Source organism: Hippocampus comes, unplaced genomic scaffold, assembly GCF_001891065.2.
Source record: "Hippocampus comes isolate QL1 unplaced genomic scaffold, H_comes_QL1_v1.1 scaffold189, whole genome shotgun sequence".
In the NCBI taxonomy this organism is placed as follows: Eukaryota; Metazoa; Chordata; class Actinopteri; order Syngnathiformes; family Syngnathidae; genus Hippocampus; species Hippocampus comes.
In genome coordinates, this window is record NW_017804802.1 from 432,037 (window position 1) to 451,439 (window position 19,403).

Consider the following 19,403-nt stretch of genomic DNA (forward strand, 5'->3'; position numbering starts at 1 on the left):
GCGCCCGCCCGCCCGCCCGCAGAGCCTCCGGTGGCGTTCACCAAGCCGCTGGAGGACCAGACGGTGGAGGAGGAGGCCGCCGCCACGCTGGAGTGCGAGGTGTCCAGAGAGAACGCGCTCGTTCAGTGGTTCAAGGAGGGGCAGGAGATCCGCAAGAGCAAGAAATACGACACCGTCGTCGATGGTCGAAAGAGGGCCTTGACCATCCACGACTGCAACCTGGAAGACATCAAGACGTACACGTGCGACGCCAAGGACTCCAAGACTTCCTGCTTCCTTGACGTCATATGTAAGAGCCCTTGTGCAATTTCGAGAATGCGTCGCGTGCGCTCCGTGATGTCACATTCCGCTTAGAACCGGCTGCCGCGCGGCGACTCCTTGTCGGCGGGCTCGCCGCGGTCCGGTGTTTCAGGACACCATTCATCCAGACATTCACCTTGTCCGCCTCGTGTGCAGTTGAGGCGAGACCACACCGCTGAGCCTAATTATGTGGCCGGAACAACCGCTCGGCCTTCTGGCCCTGCGAGACACGGGGGCAGTTACCGCGCTCGCTTGTAGAAATTGTCGAGGTGTGAAAAACACAATCGGAATCAAGAACACGTCATGAGTAAACCAGTGAACATGGTCATGCGGTCAATCCACAATTCCAATTCCCATTCCAAGGACGGCGGTTCGGGAGCAAAAGCTTGGGCTGTCATTTGTGTCATGTTGGTAAATTCATTCATTCATTTGTTTATTTCTTTCTTGCTTTATTTGCCATCAGCACCTTACGTGGAGTTCATCCAGCCTCTGCGAGATGTTGAGGTCCTCGAAAAAGAATCCGCCAGGTTTGAATGCAAAGTTTCCCGAGAGTCGGCCAAGGTTTGTATCTTCGCGCAAAGTCTGCCGTAGCGATCGCGGCTTTGGCGCAGGCTGAGCGACATTCGCCCTGCGCCGATCCCTCAGGTTTGCTGGTTCAAGGACGGCTGCGAGATCAGAAAAGGCAAGAAGTACGAGATCTTGGCCGACGGGCTTCAGAGGATCCTGATCGTCCACAAGTCCGCCATGGATGACGAGGCGGAATACGAGTGCGACGCCGGCACGTCAAAGAGCTCCGGCATGCTGACTGTCATCGGTGAGGCTTCCCGACCCTTGAAGAGGGTCGCCGTCCGCCGTCTGCTGCGTGGCGAGGAAAAAAAAAGCGACTTTGTTGTCGGACCGTTGGTCGCCTGAATTTCCCGGGGTCCTCGGACGTCCCGAGTTGCTGTTTGTCACTTTGACTCCTCGGGGTCCAGGATCAGAATTTACGCGGTCTCCTCCGCAAAGTCTCTTTCCCTGCTGTAAATCTTGTCAACGCGAGCGCATACGTGTCGTACACAAACGCGAGTCATCTCAACGGTGTCCGCGAGTCGATCGCCGGTCAAATAAGCCACGGCCCCGCGTGGAATGTTACTTGGAAGGAAAATGAAAAGAACATGAACATGACATTTTTGTTTCAAAACGTACCACCAAAACCGATATTTGCCAGTCACTTGCTCAAAGTCGAGGTTTCTTGAGGAACAAGAGTCTGGAAGCTTTCAGGTGGTTAACTCGCGGCCCCAATTTGAGGTCGGGGCACGCCCGACGCCGCTAACTCTGGGCGCCGCCACGCATGGCCTCTCGTGACATTCTCAAAGACCGACGGCGTCCTCATCCCCAATTGTATGTCTTGTTTTGTGTTTTAACAGAGGAGGCCGCCAAGTTCACCAAGAACCTGTCCAATGTGGAAGGCACGGAGACGGACAGCGTGAAGTTGATCTGCGAGGTGTCCAAGCCTGGGGCGGAGGTGACCTGGTACCAAGGAGACAGGGAGTTGCCGGAGGGCGGCCGCTACGAGCAGATCGCGGACGGACGCAAAAGGATCCTGATCATCCAAGACTTGAGGATGGAGGATGCCGGCGAATACAACTGCCGACTGAGCCCCGGCGTCAGGACGGCCGCCGTCCTGAAACTGAACGGTACGGACGCGCGCCGCGCCGGGGACGAGCTCCGAGGCGGCTGAAAGAGCCGCGTCGGTGAACTTGTTCTTCCGCCTTATTTCCAGAACTCGAAGCCGAGTTCATCGCCAAACCGCAGGACCAGGAAGTCGTGGAAGGGGAGAGGGCTCAGTTTGTCTGCTCGGTTTCCAAAGAAACCTATGAGGTGAAATGGTTCAGAGGGGAGGAGGAGGTGGAAAGCGGGGACAAATACGAGATTGTCAGCGAAGGAAAGAGACGAGCTCTCGTCGTGAAAAACTGCCAGCTGAAGGATGAGGGAGGTTACGTGGTCCTCATCGGCAGCCTTCGAGCCTCCGCGGAGCTGCTCGTGATCGGTGAGACTCGCTCGGTTCCCTCCCTCCCGCGTCGCATCGTCCCCGGCCGACTCCTCGACTCACGGTCTGTACCCAATCGCAGAAAAACTGAGGATCGTCACACCCATCAGAGACACGGAAGTCAGAGAGGGAAGCGAGATCGTCTTCAACTGCGAGATGAACATGGAGGGAGTGAAGGCCAAGTGGCTGAAGAACCAGGAGACCCTGTTTGAGAGCAGCAAGTACACGGTGGCTCAGAGAGACGCCGTCTTCTCCCTGCGGATCTCGGACGCCCGCAAGGCCGACGAGGCCGACTACACCGTCGGCCTGACCAATCACAGAGGAGAGCACGCCACGTGCTCGGCCCGCGCTAAAGTTACTGGTAAAAGATCAAACCCGCACGCGCGCGACAAACGCCGGCGCCGAGCAGAGATCGGTAGTCGTGAAATGTAAACTCGAAAATCCCTTCCATCTGCAGAGGAGGAGCTCAAGTTCTTGGCTCCCATCGAGGACGTCGAAACGCAGGAAAAGAAGACGATCAGTTTTGTGTGCAAGGTGAACCGACCAAAGTCGACCGTGAGGTGGCTGAAGGACGGCCGGGAGGTGGAGCTCAGCAAGCGCGTCGTCTACCGAAGCGAAGGTCTCAACCACAGGCTGACCATCAAGGACTGCGTCCCGGAGGACGAGGGCGAGTATCGCGCCGAGGTCGGAGAAGACAAGTGCGCCGCCGAACTGATCGTCAGCGAGGCGCCGACGGACTTCACGGCGCAACTCAAAGACCGGACCGTCACCGAGTTCGAGGATGCGCAATTCAACTGCAAGTTGTCCAAAGAGAAGGCCGCCGTCAAGTGGTACAGGAACGGCCGGGAGATCCGAGAAGGGCCGAGGTACCCCGCGTCAAATGACTCGGTGCTTTCTGACAAAAGGTCTCGTTCGAGCGCGCTTATCGGCGCCCGCGTGTCCCTCCAGGTATATCGTAGAGAGAGAAGGTAAGACGTGCAGACTGGTCGTCAAGGGATGCAGACCGGACGACGAATGTGAATACGCCTGTGGCGTGGAAGAGAAGAGGACCAGAGCGAGACTATTTGTCGAAGGTACGTTTCGTTGCATTCGTTCCCCCGCCCCCCCAAAATTGCAGCTTCCTTGTGAAATCCTTCTCGAGTGACGTGTTTGCTCCCACAGAAATCCCCGTGGAGATCATCAGACCGCCCCAGGACGCTTTGGAAGCGCCCGGCTCAGACGTGGTGTTTGAGGCGGAGCTCAACAAGGACAGAGTGGAGGTGAAATGGATGAGAAACAACATGATCATCGTCCAGGGGGACAAGTACCAGATGATCGGCGAGGGGAAAGTTCACAGACTGCAGGTGTGCGAGGTCCGACCTCGAGACCAGGGCGACTACAGGATCGTCGCCAAAGACAAAGATGCTCGAGCTAAGTTGGAGCTGGCGGGTGAGTCGCACGACACCGCTGCCATCGACTCTGCGATCGGCCATGCGGCAACGTAAAGAGGGGAAAAAAAAAACGATGAAACTTGGTCTGTGTTTGGCAGCTCCTCCAACGATCAAAACCACAGACCAGAACCTGGTCACGGATGCCGGCAAGCCCTTCGTCATTACCGTGCCCTACGACGCCTACCCTCGGGCGGACGTCGAGTGGTTGTTCGACGGCGTCGGTCTACCTGTCCAGAACGTCGACAACTCGGCGGACAAGACGGCGTACCGCCTTCAGAGTCCCAGCAAAGAAGACCGGGGCAGGTACAAGGTGGTGATCAAGAACAAGCACGGCGAGGCGGAGGCTCTCATTAACCTGGACGTGATCGGTGAGCCCCGACGGATTCGTCGACGGCTCGGCTCCTTTGGAGTTACCGCGCCGGCGTTTTGACATTCGATATGCGCTCGGCAGATGTGCCCGGACCCGTCAAGAACCTGAGGGTGACCGACACCGTTGACGGCGAAGTCAGTTTGGCCTGGGAGGAGCCCGACAGCGACGGCGGGAGCAAAATCACATCGTATCACGTCGAGAGGCGCGATGTGAAGCGTAAGACCTGGACGGTGGCGACGGACCGCGCCGACGCGCCGGAGTATTGTGTAAGTGGCCTCCAAAAGGACTGCTGGTACCTGTTCAGAGTCTGCGCCAGAAATCGCGTCGGGAGCGGACCCCGCGTCGTCACCGAAGACGCCGTTCAGGCCAAGAATAAATTTGGTGAGCTTGCGGGCACGCCATCCGGCGTCGCGTTTCAAGACGAGAGCCTCACCGAAGCGGTCGTCTTCCGTCAGATGTTCCCGACGCGCCGGAGAACGTGGCCGTCGGCGCGGTGAACAGATTCGGCGCCGCCGTCACGTGGGAGCCTCCCGCGTTTGACGGCGGCTCGGAGATCACCGGCTACGTGATCGAGCTCCGCGACAGGACTTCCGTAAAGTGGGAGGCGTGCGCGCTCTGCGGGGCCAACGAGCGCTCGGCCGGTCTCAATGACGTGGTCGAGAACAAAGAGTACATCTTCAGAGTGCGAGCGCAGAACAAGGCCGGCGTCGGCAAGCCCAGCGCCGCCACCAAGCCCGTCAAGATCATGGATCCCATCGGTGGGTGACCTTTGACCACCGACGCTCATCCGTCGCTGAGTCGCGCAATCTCACTTGCCCGGAACCCGAATGCGTTGCAGAGAGGCCCGGCCCGCCCCTCAACCTCAACTTCCATGACCAAACCAAGGACGCCGTCACGCTCGCCTGGGAGCCCCCGGCCAGCGACGGCGGCAGCAGGGTCACGGGCTACATCGTTGAGAAGTGCGAGGAGGGCACAGACAAGTGGCGCCGCTTCAACGCCAGACTGTGTGCCGACCTCTCCTACCGGGTAGGAAGCTCGTCTCGTCAACCCGTTTGCCTCGTTTCCATTTCGAATCTCAGCAAAGTGACTTTTTGAGGTGAGATTTAAAAAAAACAACTTTTTTTTTAGGTGTCTGGACTGAAACACGGTTCCAAGTACCTCTACAGAGTTTGTGCCGAGAATGCCGCCGGTATCTCTGATCCGGCCGAGCAACTGGGCCCGCTTCTTGCCGACGATCCTCACGGTACGAAAACCGGGGCCAAAAAGGTTCCACTTGAATCGGGGCTGCTCCCTGACGCGGATGCGTTGCGCTCGTCTCCCGGCAGTGGGTCCGACGCTCGACCTGAGCGCCTTCAGGGACGGCTTGGAAGTCGTCGTCCCCCGGCCTCTCGCCATCAGAGTCCCCATCACCGGATACCCGACCCCCACCCCCACATGGACGTTTGAAGAGAAGGAGCTGACGTCAGCAGCCGAGCGCGTCTCTCTGGCGACGAGGCCCTCGTACGCCGAGCTCAAAGTCGTGCCGAGCGTCCGTCCGGACAAAGGGCTCTACGCCCTGCAGCTGGAAAACGATACATCCTCTGTCTCTGGAGAGATTGATGTCAACGTTATCGGTATTGAATTGTTGTTTTGTTTTGTCGCCGGCAAGCGGTCACGGCCGACTGCCGATGCGCGCGCGGCACTGCGGTCGGCTTTTCATTCTCGTTGCGTTTCCCAGCCTGCCCCGGCGCTCCCAAAGACTTCAAGGTGGCCGAGGTGACGAGACACCACGTCCACCTGATGTGGGAGCCTCCCGAGCACGACGGAGGAAGTCCCGTCACGCACTATCAGATCGAGAAGAGAGAAGCGTCTCGGAAGACCTGGGCCAAGGTACGCGAGCGGACCTCGTATTTCACGGGCGCAGTCGGCTCGGCTCCGCTTGCAAAATGGAGTACGCGACGGCCGCGAACGCGTAACGCAGCGACCTTCCTCTTTCTGTCGTCGTCGGCGTCGCGCGCCAGGTGGCCACGGGAGTCCTCGACCTTGAGCATACCGTGACGGACGTCATTGAAGGCAAGGAGTACCTGTTCGGCGTCGCCGCCTGCAATAAATGCGGCCCGGGCGAGCCGTCCTACATCGCCGACCCCGTCAACGTGTCTTCTCCGGCCAGTGAGTGACGAACCCAGCCCGATGCGCCGACGGGCATATTCTCCCAATGCGCCGACGTACGAAAAGGCGCACTGCCGCGCACTTTTTGGGGGCTGCGCGACTTCAACGCGTCACTCGGGCGCCCTGGTGAAATGCCCGCGCTCCGGCTGGCGCCGACTTGAATCGAGGGCCTTCCCGGCGCCAGTGTTTTCCCAGAGACTGAAGCCTTAAGACTTCACCTTTTGTCTTCCGTGCTCTGGAGGCTCCGTGAAGGTCTCGCGCCACTTGAAGGTCAAACGTCAGATTGCGCGTTTTGAGTCTTTTCAGCGCCGCCGACTGTCAACGGTCGACGTGGGCGAGTTGTGCTCACGTGCGGACAAAGAGTCTGGTGTGTCTGCGTGTGGGTGTGTACGCGGGCGGGTTGGGGGTCGGGCGCCAATATCCCCTCACCGACTGCTCAACGGCTGGACCGTGCCCCCGCTGCATTACAATGACGGACGAATATTGATCGCGGAGCATATTTTGGGCTGAAAATGAGGAGCGTTTCCACATGCTGATGGGACTTGGATTAGAAGCACCAATCCCAAGCGATCCACTCATAATAAGGGGTCACCACGTGTAACGTGTTTTGGCCACGTTCCACACGGTGTGTGCGCGCGCGCGTGCCAAAACCTGAGTCGGGAGAATCGCCACACCTCGAAAGTGCACATAAAAGGCGCAAAAGAAATTGACTTCAGCACAGCCGGAGAATATGCCTTGAAAAACAAACCAAAAAAAAAAAAAAACAAGCGAGCATCCTGATGAGTTTCTAAAACCTCGCTTCAGCTGCACCCGATCCTCCCGAGAATCTGAAGTGGCGCGACAAGAGCAGCAAGGGCATCTTTCTGTCTTGGGAGCCTCCAAAGTACGACGGTGGCTCCCAGATCAAAGGTTACGTGGTGGACAAATGTCAACGTGGGACCGACAAGTGGGAGCCCTGCTCAGATCCTGTTCAAGAGCTGAAGTAGGTCTCGGCATGCTTTCAGGGCTAATTTCTGAAGTGTGTGTGCGCGTGTGCGCTCCGACTTGCCACGTCTCATTTGATCTTTGTGCGACTAGGTTTCAGGTGACGGGTCTGACCGAGGGACAGTGGTATGCCTACAGAGTCCGAGCCGTCAACAAACTAGGAGCCGGTCGACCATGCAGGGCTACTGACGAGATCCAGGCTGTGGATGCCAAAGGTGGGCCTGAGCGGAGCCTAACCGCTCATCTCCGGATCATCTTGAATATTGCTGTCGCTGACTTTCCGAAAATACCCCCCAGAACCTCCCGAGATTCAGCTGGATGTGAAGTTGCTGGCCGGTATCAGCGCCAGGGCCGGCAGCACAATCGAACTCCCCGCCGACGTCAAAGGGAAGCCGGATCCCCGCGTCAAGTGGACCAAGGCTGACCTGGTCCTGCGGGCCGATGACCGCGTTGCCATCGACACGCAGCCGGGACACTCCAAGTTGTCCGTTGCCCGCACGACCAGAGGCGACAGCGCCACCTACATCATCGAAGCCGTCAACACCTGCGGACGTGCGACTGCTACCGTCGACGTCAACATTCTCGGTGCGTATCGCGACCCCGACGTAAACGGGTACACGAGTCATAGCCGTCGGCCGGGCCGTGCCGAGCGGCTCGCTCCGGATTGGCTCTGAGCTTCGCGTTCACGTCGGATATCGAGCGGTAATCCATCCGTTACCCGAAGCGCTTCGTCGTCACGAGGGCCGCGGGCGTGACGGGGCCTATCCCGGCTGTCTTTGGGCAGTAGGCGGGCTTCGCCCTCAACTGGTCGACGGCCAACCGCGAGGCGCGCACGGACGAACGGCCGCGCGTCGCACCGTCAATTCACAAATGCGTGCGGATGAGCAGAAAGGAGTGTTCCCGAAATTTGGCTTGACCTCCGTTTGCGTTGCCGGCCCTGTTCAGACAAACCCGGCCCACCCGCCGCCTTCGACATCTCCGAAATCACCAATGAGTCTTGCCTCTTGGCCTGGAACCCTCCACGAGATGACGGTGGCTCACCCGTGACCAACTACATCGTGGAGAGTCGCAAGACCGATGAGGAGAAATGGACCAAGCTGTCGACCACCGTTAAATACACCACCTTCAAGGCCTGCAAGCTCACCGCTCTGATGGAGTACATCTTCAGGATCAGTGCCGAAAACCAGTACGGCGTGGGAGAACCTGCCGAGCACGCGCCGATTGTTGCAAAGTATTCATTTGGTGAGACTGAAGTTTTGAGCTTTCGTTCTATTTGAAGGACTCCTTGGCTAATTCCAAGGCCACATCCCCGCGCGTGCCTTTTTAGATGCTCCGGCCCCTCCATCCAGAGTCACTCCCTCCGACATAGCCAAGGATGCCGTGACCCTCAACTGGCTTGAGCCGGACGAGGACGGCGGCAGTCCCATCACTGGTTACTGGGTCGAGAGGTTTGATCCCGACACCGATAAATGGGTCAGATGCAACAAGCTGCCCATCAAGGACACCGGCTTCAGGTTGCTAAACATTTCATTTCACCCAACGCAGAGAGTTGTTTTTTTGTTTTTAAACTTTGTGGCATGTTTGACAACAGAGTGAAAGGACTGCGGACGAAGAAGAAGTACCGATTCCGGGTCCTGGCTGAAAATCTGGCCGGAACTGGAAAACCAAGCAGGGAAACGGATCCGGTCCTCGTCAAAGACCCCATTGGTGCGCTAGAGTGCACGAAGCTCCGCGGAGTCCAAACAGAGACCCGAACGAATTGCAAATCAACTCTCGTCTTCCCCAGATCCTCCATGGGCTCCTGGCAAACCCGCGATCCGTGACATCGGCAAGACCTCTGCCCTGCTGGCGTGGACCAGGCCCGAGCACGATGGCGGCGCCAAGATCGACGCTTACGTCATTGAGTTACAGAAAAGCGGCAGCGATGAGTGGATCCGCATCGCCGAGGACGTCGCTCAGACCGAACACCGGGTGCGGGGCTTGATGGAGAAGCAGGAGTACGCCTTCCGGATCAAGGCCGTCAATAAAGCCGGCGAGAGCGAACCCAGCGAGCCCTCCGACTCTGTCGTCTGCAAGGAGAGACTCTGTAAGTGGCGCGTAGAAGACGCAACGGGGTTGAGTGTTTGTTTTCTCCGAAACATGCCGCCCTCTCCAGTTGTGCGCTTATAAGGTTGGTTCATCCCTAAATACGGAACAAGCTTATAAGCAAGGGCAAATTCCCTTCGTGCTTCTGTCGGCATGTTTTGCATTCCTTGCGGTACCTGTCCTGCCTCAACAACATGGCGGAGTTTGCTTTGGGGGATTTTTGTCCTTGGAATGAACCAACTCAGCTCTTGAGATCAGAAGAACCGTGTCGAACTATTGACAGTCTTGAATGCTCGACCCAATCTGGGACTTTTTCAAAAGCCCAACCTCTTCCTGTTTCCACGTGACAGACCCCCCATCTGCACCTCAGTGGCTGGACGTGGCCAACATCACCAAGATCAACGCCGATCTGAAGTGGCAGGCACCCAGCAGCGACGGAGGCTCAGCCATCACCAACTATGTGGTGGAGAAGAGAGACGTGCGGCGGAAAGCTTGGCAGACCGTGGATACCACAGTCAAGGAGCTCAAATACACGGTGACCCCGCTCAACGAAGGCTCCTTGTATGTGTTCCGCGTGGCTGCTGAAAATGCCGTCGGCCTGGGCGAATTCTGCGAGCTGGAGGATGCCGTGCTGGCTAAAGACACTTTCAGTACGTTCTGAGGGAGGGAGAATTTGACATCAAAACGCGTGCCTTACAACCACACGCTAATGCCGGCGGAATTTCTCTTTAGCCACTCCCGGACCTCCTTACGCTCTGACCGTCGTGGAGGTCACCAAGAGACACGTGGAGCTGAAATGGGAAGCTCCGAAAAGCCACGGCGGACGACCCATCACCAGGTACGATCGGAGACCCGCCGCTTGAAGTGATGCCGGGGGGGATTCAGAAAATGGCCCTGAAGTGAAGGTAGAAGCTTGTCGCCCCGGTGTGACTGTTGCTCGTAACGCCGCAGGTACGTGATCGAGAAGAAGGACAAACTGGGAACTCGTTGGTTGAAGTGCTGCAAGACTCCGGACAAACAAACTCAATTCACGGTGACCGATGTGGACGAGGGCTCAGAGGTCCAGTTCCAAGTGCGCGCGGAAAACGAGGCGGGGGTCGGGGAACCCAGTGAACCCACCGAGACCCTGACCATCGAGGATCCCACCAGTGAGTCCGCCGCATTTGTGGTCGACTTCCGCAGTTTGGCAACAGAAGCGACGGCGGCCGGATGCGTCGTAAAACCGCCGCGGTCTGTATCTTCAGGTGCACCGTCCCCTCCCTCGGGGGTGACTGTCCCAGATAGCAGCCGGGAGCACATCACCGTCGCGTGGAAGCCGCCGGTCAAGGATGGCGGCTCCCCGATCATCGGTTACCACGTCGAGGTGGCCGAGGCTCGTCCAGAGCTGAAATGGCTGCGGGTCAACAGCAGACCGATCAAAGACCTCAAGTTTAAAATCGAGGACGGAATCAAACCGGAGAAGAAGTACGTCATCAGGGTCCGTGCCGTGAACGCCATCGGCGTGGGCGACCCCTCGGACATCTCCGACAAGGTTTTCACCAAGGATCCAGACTGTAAGTATCAGCACGGCTGCCGAGGACCAAACGATCGTGTACTGAAATTGCTACTGCGGCCGGCCGGTGACCCGTTCTCAAGGTGCCCCGACTATGGAGTTGGACGCAAAGGATGTGGTGGTGATCGAGGGAGAGAAGCTGCACCTGAACGTTCCCTACAAGGCCATCCCCACGCCGCAGATGGTGTGGCAGAAGGACGCGGGGGAATGTAAGAGTGGAGAGCGGCTCTCCATGAGAGTGGAGATGAACAGCGCCCACCTGGAATTGCTTCGGTGCGCACGTTCCGATGCCGGCGTCTACGCCATCACCCTCGAAAACAGCCTGGGGACCGCCGGTGGAAACGTCAACGTCAAAGTCATTGGTACGTTGCTTTCACCATTTCAATTCATAGCGACTATGAGGCGTTTCATTTCGAGCGTCTTTCAACGTACTTGAATTTACAAATGAGGACAAAGAAAGCAAAATGGGATAAAACACAAGAACTCGATGCGACTCACCTGTATTTCTCGAGCACTTTAGGACAACCACCGCTAAAGTGCTGCACATGGAGCACATATCACACGCACAACAGTAAACAAGAGATGAGGCGTCCAAGACACAAGCAGCCAATTCAACCAATGACAATCAGGATGTGTTTTGAGTCACAATTTGAATGCGGTGAGAGAGTCTGAATTTCTGATGTGAGGCGGGCAAGGCCGAGTGGCTGAAGGCCCTCAACAACTTCTGACGAGACGGCGCTAAGAAGTCGTTCTTTGCCTCTTTGTGTTCTCGCGCAGGGCTCCCCGGTCAGTGCAAAGACATCAGCTCCGGCAATGTCACAAAGAACTCCTGCGATGTCAGCTGGGTGGCACCCGAGGACGACGGAGGGACGCCAATTCTTAGTTACACGCTGGAACGTCGCGAAGCCTCCAAAAAGACCTACGTGCCCGTCACGTCGGGAGAGCACGTTCTCGGCCGCACGGTCAAAGACTTGCGCGTCAACTGTGAGTACTACTTCCGGGTGAGAGCCGTCAACGAGGTGGGCGCCGGAGCCTATCTGGAGTTGCGAACCCCCGTCATCATCGAGGAGATCAAGCGTAAGTCCACCTCCGGGCAGTCGACGTGGCCGGTGACCAATGCGCAAAGTAGAATGAAAGCGTCATCCCCTTTACAGAGAAACCAGACCCGCCCATCCAAGTGGAGGCCCACGAGCCAACGTCCAAATCCGTCACCATCACTTGGAAAGCGCCCGATTATGACGGCGGCTGCCCCATTCAAGGTTACATTGTGGAGCGGATGGAGAAGGACGGCGAGCGCTTCGAGCGGGTTACCCCCGGCCCGGTTCCCGGTTTCTCCCATGTCGTGACGGGTCTCAAGGAGGACAAGGAATATCAGTTCAGGGTCCGAGCCGAGAACGCCGCCGGAATCAGCGGACCGTCTCGGAGCACCCAACCCGTCCGAGCCGCCGACCCCGTCGGTACGACGGACCGTTTGGCAAACAGTTGCACTTGAACCGGATGTCAAACGTCGGCGCGGCGCGATCGGATCCCTGCGTTGTGTCACGGCTTAATGTTTAGTCATGACTGTTGCAGACTTGAATTTGACCAAAGACCTTGACGTTCCTTTGCGCTTTTTCAGAAAAACCGACGGTCACCCTGCATGCCCGCGTGCAGTCCGGCTTGTGCGTTAAGAAGGGCGGAGAGATTCGCATCGATGCCAACATCTCGGGCTCCCCTTACCCCAAGGTCACCTGGATGAGGAACAATGAGGACGTCACCAAAGAGCCCACCAAGAAGGTCGTCCCATTGGTTAAGAGGAAGACCAAAGCCAAGGTCGGTTTGGTGACGGCAGTAAACGACGCTTCAAGCACCGTCTGTGCTGTGTATATACACACACACACATATATATATTCAGGCTTGGTGTTTGGTGTTGTTTTTGTCCTCCCAGGCTTATGGCCCCCCAGAAGAGTTTGTGACGCCACTGCGCGAGCGCCTCGGTTTGGACCAGACAAAGAAGGGTCACTCCGCTTTGATGATACGAGAGGCCATCCGAGCGGACCACGGCATCTTCACCATCCAGGTTGAGAACATTCACGGCCTCGCCACCGCCTCTTGCGTCGTCAACGTCCTGGGTAAGTTTCCCCGCCGACCAGTCAGAGCGGTTGACGGCGTCCCGAAAGCACAACAAAATCAAAAGGGCTTTCGAGATGCCGTTTGCCACACTGACCCAGCGGAATTGACGAGGGTCACCTTTGAAGATTTTGCTGCAATCGCTGGAATCTTTCGTGCCGCAGACAAACCCGGGCCCCCCATCAACTTCACCTTTGATGACATCAGGAACACCTCAGCGGTGTGCAACTGGGAGCCTCCCGAGGATGACGGCGGCAGTGAGATCCTGAACTATATCGTGGAGAAAAAAGACAACAAGAGCGACGACGTCGGCTGGATCACCGTTACCTCCACCTTGAAGGGCACCGGCTTCCCCGTCACCAAGCTGATCGAAGGGAAGGAGTACATCTTCAAAGTTACCGCCGAGAACAAATTTGGATGCGGACCACCTCTGGTCTCTGAACCGCTGGTGGCCAAGAACCCGTTTGGTGAGCGCGTTTTGAAATGATAAGCACCGGTTTCGATCGATGTTTTGCATTCGTCCCGTCTTCTCTCGGGGTCGCTTTGATACATTTGGACACAAAATCCGAACTCCAAATCTTGTGATTTTACAGTCAGGGCATCGCTCCAACAAAAGACCGTTGGGCACGCGTCTCGATGGGAAAGAAGCGCGTTTGTGATCTCTGCCTGCGCACTTCTCTTTGCATGACGCGTTGAAGTCGGCAAGACGAGATATTGAAGGGATTACAATTGCTGGGGGAGAGCAAAATCTTGCCCTGTATGCTGATGATCTTCCGTTGACTAGAACTGAACCGACACAGACGTTCCGCACAATAATAGAGATCCTTGAAGAATGCGGAACTTTTTCAGACTGCCAAAAGAATGTGAACCACACTCGGGTATGAACTCAAAACTGTGACCGATAGGCCAGTGGCAGAATTTGAAACGCTAATCTCGCTGACTGCGAGCCAGCGTCAAGACTGAAGGAGCGAGCGATACGTTTTGATCTCTCTGTACGGGTCACAAGCCGAGCTGCGGCGGTGAGAATGAGTTCGATGCTCTTTTGAGGGAGTCCAGTATGACTTAGGCACGCCTTTCCCCATCAGATCCTCCCGACGCACCCAACACCCCGAGAGTTCACGAAGTGACGGCGAGCTCGGCCCACCTCTCCTGGCACGAGCCGAAGGACAACGGCAGTCCCATTTTGGGCTACTGGATTGAGAGGAAAGAAGTGAATAGCAAACACTGGACTCGCGTCAACCGCGTTCTCCTCAACTCTCTGGAAGTGAAAGCGAGCGGCCTGCTGGAGGGACTCACCTACATCTTCAGGGTGTGTGCCGAGAACCTGGCTGGGCCCGGACCTTTCAGCGAGCCCACGGACCGCATCGTTGCAATGGACGCCATCCGTAAGTCACCCCGCCGTGGAATTAGCGGGCACCCGCAACTAACCCCATTGTGGATTGTCGAGCGCTCCTATTTGTGAAGCCAAACGGCGTCGACGTGCCAAAAGATCTTGCTTTCGGTGTTTAGCGATGCTTACGAGACCATCGTTTTACGTTTGCGGTGCAAAAGCGGGCACAAAATTGGAACGAGCCCTTCTTAGCGTTAAAACCACATTCAAGGCCTTTGGTCGATGTCAATCTTGCATTTGCGAAGACCTGCATGCTAAGCGCCTGTCTGTATTCTCCACACTGCCACTTCAGTGCCTCCGGGTCCTCCGACACCATGGATCGTAGACACCGGCAAAGACTCGGTCATCGTGTCCTGGAAGCCGCCTTTGTACAATGGAGGAGGGGACATCTTGGGCTACCACGTTGAGAAGGTTACCGTCGCGATGTTACCTTGTTTTTCATGAAGCCGCCATATGACGCACGACAGTGATTGGAAAAGATTCTGGGTGGTCCCCGACACGTGAGCCATTCAGGGCCAAAATCCCTCTTCCTACGACAACAGGTGGTGGCCGGGGAGAAGAACTGGACTCGCAGCACGGAGTTCAGGTGCAAGGAGCTGACCTACACCGTCACAGGTCTGACCGAAGGAACCGATTACTACATTCGAGTCATCGCCGTCAACGACGCGGGTCCCGGAGCACCGGGAGTCACAGACCCCGTCACCGTCAAGGAGCCTCAAGGTACGAGCAAAGGCCACAGCCGATGCATACTGCCGGCGAGTCTCTCCTTGTCATCTTCAAAACACACGTTCTCATCTTCTGCGGCCTTCAGAACCTCCGGCCGTGGACTTCGACGTCTCCGTCAAGAATGGCGTCATGATCAAGGCCGGCGAGTCGCTGAAGCTTCCCGCCGTGGTGACTGGCCGACCGCAGCCTGAGGTCAAGTGGGCCAAAGACGATGCTGAAATTGACAAGGGGAGAATGATCGTGGAGACGGATGGCAAGCACAGCAGTCTCTTCATCAAGAAGGCACTCAGGAAGGATCATGGCAAATACCAGATTTCAGGCACCAACAGCAGTGGGACTAAGGCTGCCGAAACCAAAGTTGACGTCATGGGTCAGTGTCATTCGTTTGACGGGAAATGTCGTTAAAATGAAGCTGGTGCTTTTTTTTTTTTTTTTTTAATCGGATATTTTCCCATTCAAGTCAATATTTTGATATCAAAGTGGTGTTTTTAAAACTACTCCTTTGACTTTGCACGTGAAAACCCATCGAGGTTTGTCAAAATGATGCTCGCACATTTCAGACAAAATTTTGGGTGGGTCCAATAAAGAACCGATTGTATTTTGGTGGAGTAAGTGTTTTGAGAACCAATCCTCTGTTGATGAAACATCTTTTTGCTGTTTTTGTCCTCAGGCTGAAGCCATTATTAATGTCACAAATATTGCTTTAGTGGTATTTTGTGGACTCTTGGTGCTTCGAGATGGAGCAAAGCCTCGCCATAACACGATTCCGACACGTGAGCCATTCAGGGCCAAAATCCCTCTTCCTACGACAACAGGTGGTGGCCGGGGAGAAGAACTGGACTCGCAGCACGGAGTTCAGGTGCAAGGAGCTGACCTACACCGTCACAGGTCTGACCGAAGGAACCGATTACTACATTCGAGTCATCGCCGTCAACGACGCGGGTCCCGGAGCACCGGGAGTCACAGACCCCGTCACCGTCAAGGAGCCTCAAGGTACGAGCAAAGGCCACAGCCGATGCATACTGCCGGCGAGTCTCTCCTTGTCATCTTCAAAACACACGTTCTCATCTTCTGCGGCCTTCAGAACCTCCGGCCGTGGACTTCGACGTCTCCGTCAAGAATGGCGTCATGATCAAGGCCGGCGAGTCGCTGAAGCTTCCCGCCGTGGTGACTGGCCGACCGCAGCCTGAGGTCAAGTGGGCCAAAGACGATGCTGAAATTGACAAGGGGAGAATGATCGTGGAGACGGATGGCAAGCACAGCAGTCTCTTCATCAAGAAGGCACTCAGGAAGGATCATGGCAAATACCAGATTTCAGGCACCAACAGCAGTGGGACTAAGGCTGCCGAAACCAAAGTTGACGTCATGGGTCAGTGTCATTCGTTTGACGGGAAATGTCGTTAAAATGAAGCTGGTGCTTTTTTTTTTTTTTTTTTAATCGGATATTTTCCCAATGACCGAATGTATCCGCATCATTTACGTCGATTGCTTAGAATTTGAATTTTGTTTTGTTTTGTTTTTTTGTCGTGCAGACGTCCCAGGGCCTGTGGTCGACTTGAAGACTGTGACGGTGACCAAGAAGAACATCACCCTCACCTGGTCCGATCCGCTAGACAACGGCGGCAGCGACATCATTGGCTACGAGGTCCAGAGAAAGGATGCCAAGATGAAGCTCTTCCGCCAGCCCATTGAGGTGGCGTCCTGCAAATGCGACGTCCAGGGACTGCTGGCGGGCGAGGAGTATGATTTTAGGGTCATCGCCCGAAACAAGTATGGAGACGGCGCGCCGGCGGACCTCGGGCCCATTTTAGCTCAAGATCCCAAAGGTGCTGGCGACTTTTCTACACTGAAGCAAATTGAACGTCTTGCACCAGTTCTGCGCTTCGGACAAAGTCATTCTCTGACATTTCCCTGCAGGTACGCCATCTGCTCCCGAGAAGCTGCGCTACACCGATAGAAGCAAGAACACCATCGCGCTGGCCTGGCAGCCCCCGCGCAGCGACGGCGGTAGCCCCATCGTCGGCTACTACGTGGAGAAGATGAGATCTGACGGCGGTGAGTTCGAGGTGGCCAACCGCAAGATCTTTACCAAGTGCTCCGGTGTCCTCGAGAACTTGTCAGAGAACCAGGAGTACGAGTTCCGCGTCAAAGCCGTGAATGAGGTTGGGGATGGCGCTCCATCGAAGCCCATCGCAGCCAAGATTCAGGATGATGAAAGTATGTCAGCGAAGCAATTGTCAAATGTCTCGACAGCTATAACGGAAGCACCGCTTTGATGAATTGAAAGTCTCACCTTTGGAATTCACAGTTGCACCGGTTATTACAATCCTGAAGTACTTCAAGAGTAACTCGATCATTGTGAAGAAAGGCTCCGCCATCGACATTCCAGCTGAGGTTAAGGGCCTTCCTCTTCCGAGAATCAAGTGGATGAAGGACGACGAGGTGATAGACAAATGCGACAAAGAGAAGATGACAGTGGAAACCGAGGAGGTGAGCAACGCATTCTTTCTCTTTGAAGGGTGCATTTTCTCTTGCGCACCTCCTTGATCGACCGCAGCATTCTCTAACGTTCCCTAACGAGGGGGAATTGCCTGACACTGGATGACACCGGATGTGGTTTGCTGACTCTTCCCTTACCAGGTGAATCGCACAACATTGAGGACAACCATTTCCATGCCACAAACCATCAGGCAGGACAAAGGCAATTACAAACTTGTGGCTGAAAACAGTTACGGCAAAGCTCAGCACGTCATCCGCGTAGAAGTCCTTGGTATGAAGACTTTTAGAGGCACGGACTGCTTGACGCCGAGTGTCACTTGTCTAACCTGACGTCCTTTGCTCTCAGACCGCCCTCTTCCCCCGAAGAACGTTGTGGTCTCCGACATCAAGGTGGACTCCTGCTACCTGACCTGGGATGCCCCGGAAGACAACGGGGGCAGCGAGATCACCAACTATACGGTCGAACGCAGGGATGCCAGCAAGAAGAAATCGGACTTTGAGGCAGTGACCTCCAACCTCATTGATCGGCGCTACGGGGTGAGTGCAGACGCGTGCGCGCTCGCCCGACGGAAGACCGAGTGCGGCGACGTGACCTCCTCTATCGGACGTAGACGGACGGTCTGGCCTTTGTCCGCTCAGGTCTACAAACTGAATGTGGACGGTCACTACCAGTTCAGAATCAGGGCGGAGAACAAATACGGCGTCAGTGACGGCTGTGACTCTGAGAAGGTGGAACTGAAGGATCCGTTTGGGCTCCCCGGACCGCCACGAAACCCCAGGATCATTGCCGCCACATCAAACACAATGACTCTGACCTGGGATCCCCCGCTGGACAACGGCGGCTCCGCCATACAAGGCTACTGGCTAGAGAAGAGGGAACGCGGAGCCGTGTACTGGGGGCGCGTTAACCGGTGCCCGGTCACCAAACCGGCCGTGAAAGCTCTGCAATACACCGTTCTCAAGCTCATCGAAGGAACGGAATACCAGTTCAGGGTGGCGGCAACCAATGCCGCGGGGGTCGGACCTCCCAGTGAGTCCACAGAGTGCCGCTTCGCTGTGGACCCGTGCAGTGAGTCTGGACCTTTCGAAGTCTCATTTAGTGATTTGGAAAAAGTTTCCGCGCGGCTCGGTGTTGTTCCGCAACGCTGAAATCTTGATATTTTCTGGCCGTTAGGTCCTCCTACCGCACCCGGATCCCCTGAGGTCAAAGACAAGAGCAAGAACAGCGTCACGCTCGCCTGGAGACCCCCAGACAGGGACGGTGGCAGCCCTGTCAAGGGTTACGTCATTGAGGTGCACGAGGAAGGCTCCCCTGATTGGAGAAGGGTGAATCCTGCCGACAAACTCCACCCATCCACCGAGATGACCGTCCCCGACCTGAAGGAGGGCAAGAAGTGCAAGTTCAGGATCTACGCTGTGAATGCCGCAGGCAATTCTGAGCCTGCCAGGACTGGAGACGTCCTCGTTCAGGACATCCTAGGTAAGAGTTGTGTCGCGCGTTTGTCCAACTTGATCAGCATACAAAGCCGTTTCAATCCTTCCCTGTCTCCGTCTTCCAGTTGAGCCGACGGTGTCTTTGGATGTGAGTGCTCACGACCTGCTGAACTGCAGGGCTGGAACCACCATCAGGATCCCCGTCACCATCAGCGGGCGTCCGGTGCCTAGAGTAGCCTGGACCTTCGACGGAACGGCCGAGACCGAGACGAAAAATGAACTTCATACACTTCCTCTCGACTCGGAGGTGAAGTGACACAGACGATGGCGTGGGCCGCACGTTGTCC

The 19,403-nt window shown here is 56.3% G+C and overlaps 1 protein-coding gene across 2 annotated transcripts in view; it reads left to right on the forward strand.

Annotated features, from left to right (window-relative positions):
- Positions 1 to 19,403, forward strand: part of ttn.1 (titin, tandem duplicate 1) — an 83,186-nt gene that overhangs the window by 1,899 nt on the left and 61,884 nt on the right. Inside the window, exons 5-50 of one of the 2 annotated variants that reach the window (XM_019895048.1) lie at positions 23 to 289; positions 764 to 861; positions 946 to 1,114; positions 1,707 to 1,976; positions 2,063 to 2,329; positions 2,412 to 2,690; positions 2,787 to 3,195; positions 3,278 to 3,402; positions 3,491 to 3,757; positions 3,858 to 4,127; positions 4,211 to 4,510; positions 4,585 to 4,887; positions 4,968 to 5,155; positions 5,258 to 5,372; positions 5,455 to 5,742; positions 5,847 to 5,998; positions 6,130 to 6,277; positions 7,082 to 7,259; positions 7,355 to 7,476; positions 7,559 to 7,846; positions 8,207 to 8,503; positions 8,589 to 8,775; positions 8,853 to 8,968; positions 9,048 to 9,347; positions 9,697 to 9,996; positions 10,079 to 10,184; positions 10,298 to 10,494; positions 10,591 to 10,899; positions 10,982 to 11,260; positions 11,676 to 11,975; positions 12,053 to 12,355; positions 12,517 to 12,710; positions 12,826 to 13,009; positions 13,172 to 13,474; positions 14,093 to 14,392; positions 14,690 to 14,808; positions 14,940 to 15,117; positions 15,209 to 15,493; positions 16,656 to 16,949; positions 17,041 to 17,340; positions 17,432 to 17,613; positions 17,764 to 17,893; positions 17,969 to 18,159; positions 18,262 to 18,691; positions 18,797 to 19,102; positions 19,182 to 19,363. In XM_019895048.1, the coding sequence (XP_019750607.1) occupies positions 23 to 289; positions 764 to 861; positions 946 to 1,114; positions 1,707 to 1,976; positions 2,063 to 2,329; positions 2,412 to 2,690; positions 2,787 to 3,195; positions 3,278 to 3,402; positions 3,491 to 3,757; positions 3,858 to 4,127; positions 4,211 to 4,510; positions 4,585 to 4,887; positions 4,968 to 5,155; positions 5,258 to 5,372; positions 5,455 to 5,742; positions 5,847 to 5,998; positions 6,130 to 6,277; positions 7,082 to 7,259; positions 7,355 to 7,476; positions 7,559 to 7,846; positions 8,207 to 8,503; positions 8,589 to 8,775; positions 8,853 to 8,968; positions 9,048 to 9,347; positions 9,697 to 9,996; positions 10,079 to 10,184; positions 10,298 to 10,494; positions 10,591 to 10,899; positions 10,982 to 11,260; positions 11,676 to 11,975; positions 12,053 to 12,355; positions 12,517 to 12,710; positions 12,826 to 13,009; positions 13,172 to 13,474; positions 14,093 to 14,392; positions 14,690 to 14,808; positions 14,940 to 15,117; positions 15,209 to 15,493; positions 16,656 to 16,949; positions 17,041 to 17,340; positions 17,432 to 17,613; positions 17,764 to 17,893; positions 17,969 to 18,159; positions 18,262 to 18,691; positions 18,797 to 19,102; positions 19,182 to 19,363 (10,775 nt within the window). Of the gene's footprint in view, positions 1 to 22; positions 290 to 763; positions 862 to 945; positions 1,115 to 1,706; positions 1,977 to 2,062; positions 2,330 to 2,411; positions 2,691 to 2,786; positions 3,196 to 3,277; positions 3,403 to 3,490; positions 3,758 to 3,857; positions 4,128 to 4,210; positions 4,511 to 4,584; positions 4,888 to 4,967; positions 5,156 to 5,257; positions 5,373 to 5,454; positions 5,743 to 5,846; positions 5,999 to 6,129; positions 6,278 to 7,081; positions 7,260 to 7,354; positions 7,477 to 7,558; positions 7,847 to 8,206; positions 8,504 to 8,588; positions 8,776 to 8,852; positions 8,969 to 9,047; positions 9,348 to 9,696; positions 9,997 to 10,078; positions 10,185 to 10,297; positions 10,495 to 10,590; positions 10,900 to 10,981; positions 11,261 to 11,675; positions 11,976 to 12,052; positions 12,356 to 12,516; positions 12,711 to 12,825; positions 13,010 to 13,171; positions 13,475 to 14,092; positions 14,393 to 14,689; positions 14,809 to 14,939; positions 15,118 to 15,208; positions 15,494 to 15,942; positions 16,117 to 16,207; positions 16,493 to 16,655; positions 16,950 to 17,040; positions 17,341 to 17,431; positions 17,614 to 17,763; positions 17,894 to 17,968; positions 18,160 to 18,261; positions 18,692 to 18,796; positions 19,103 to 19,181; positions 19,364 to 19,403 lie in introns of those variants that run through there. The other variant, XM_019895124.1, reaches the window with a different exon arrangement.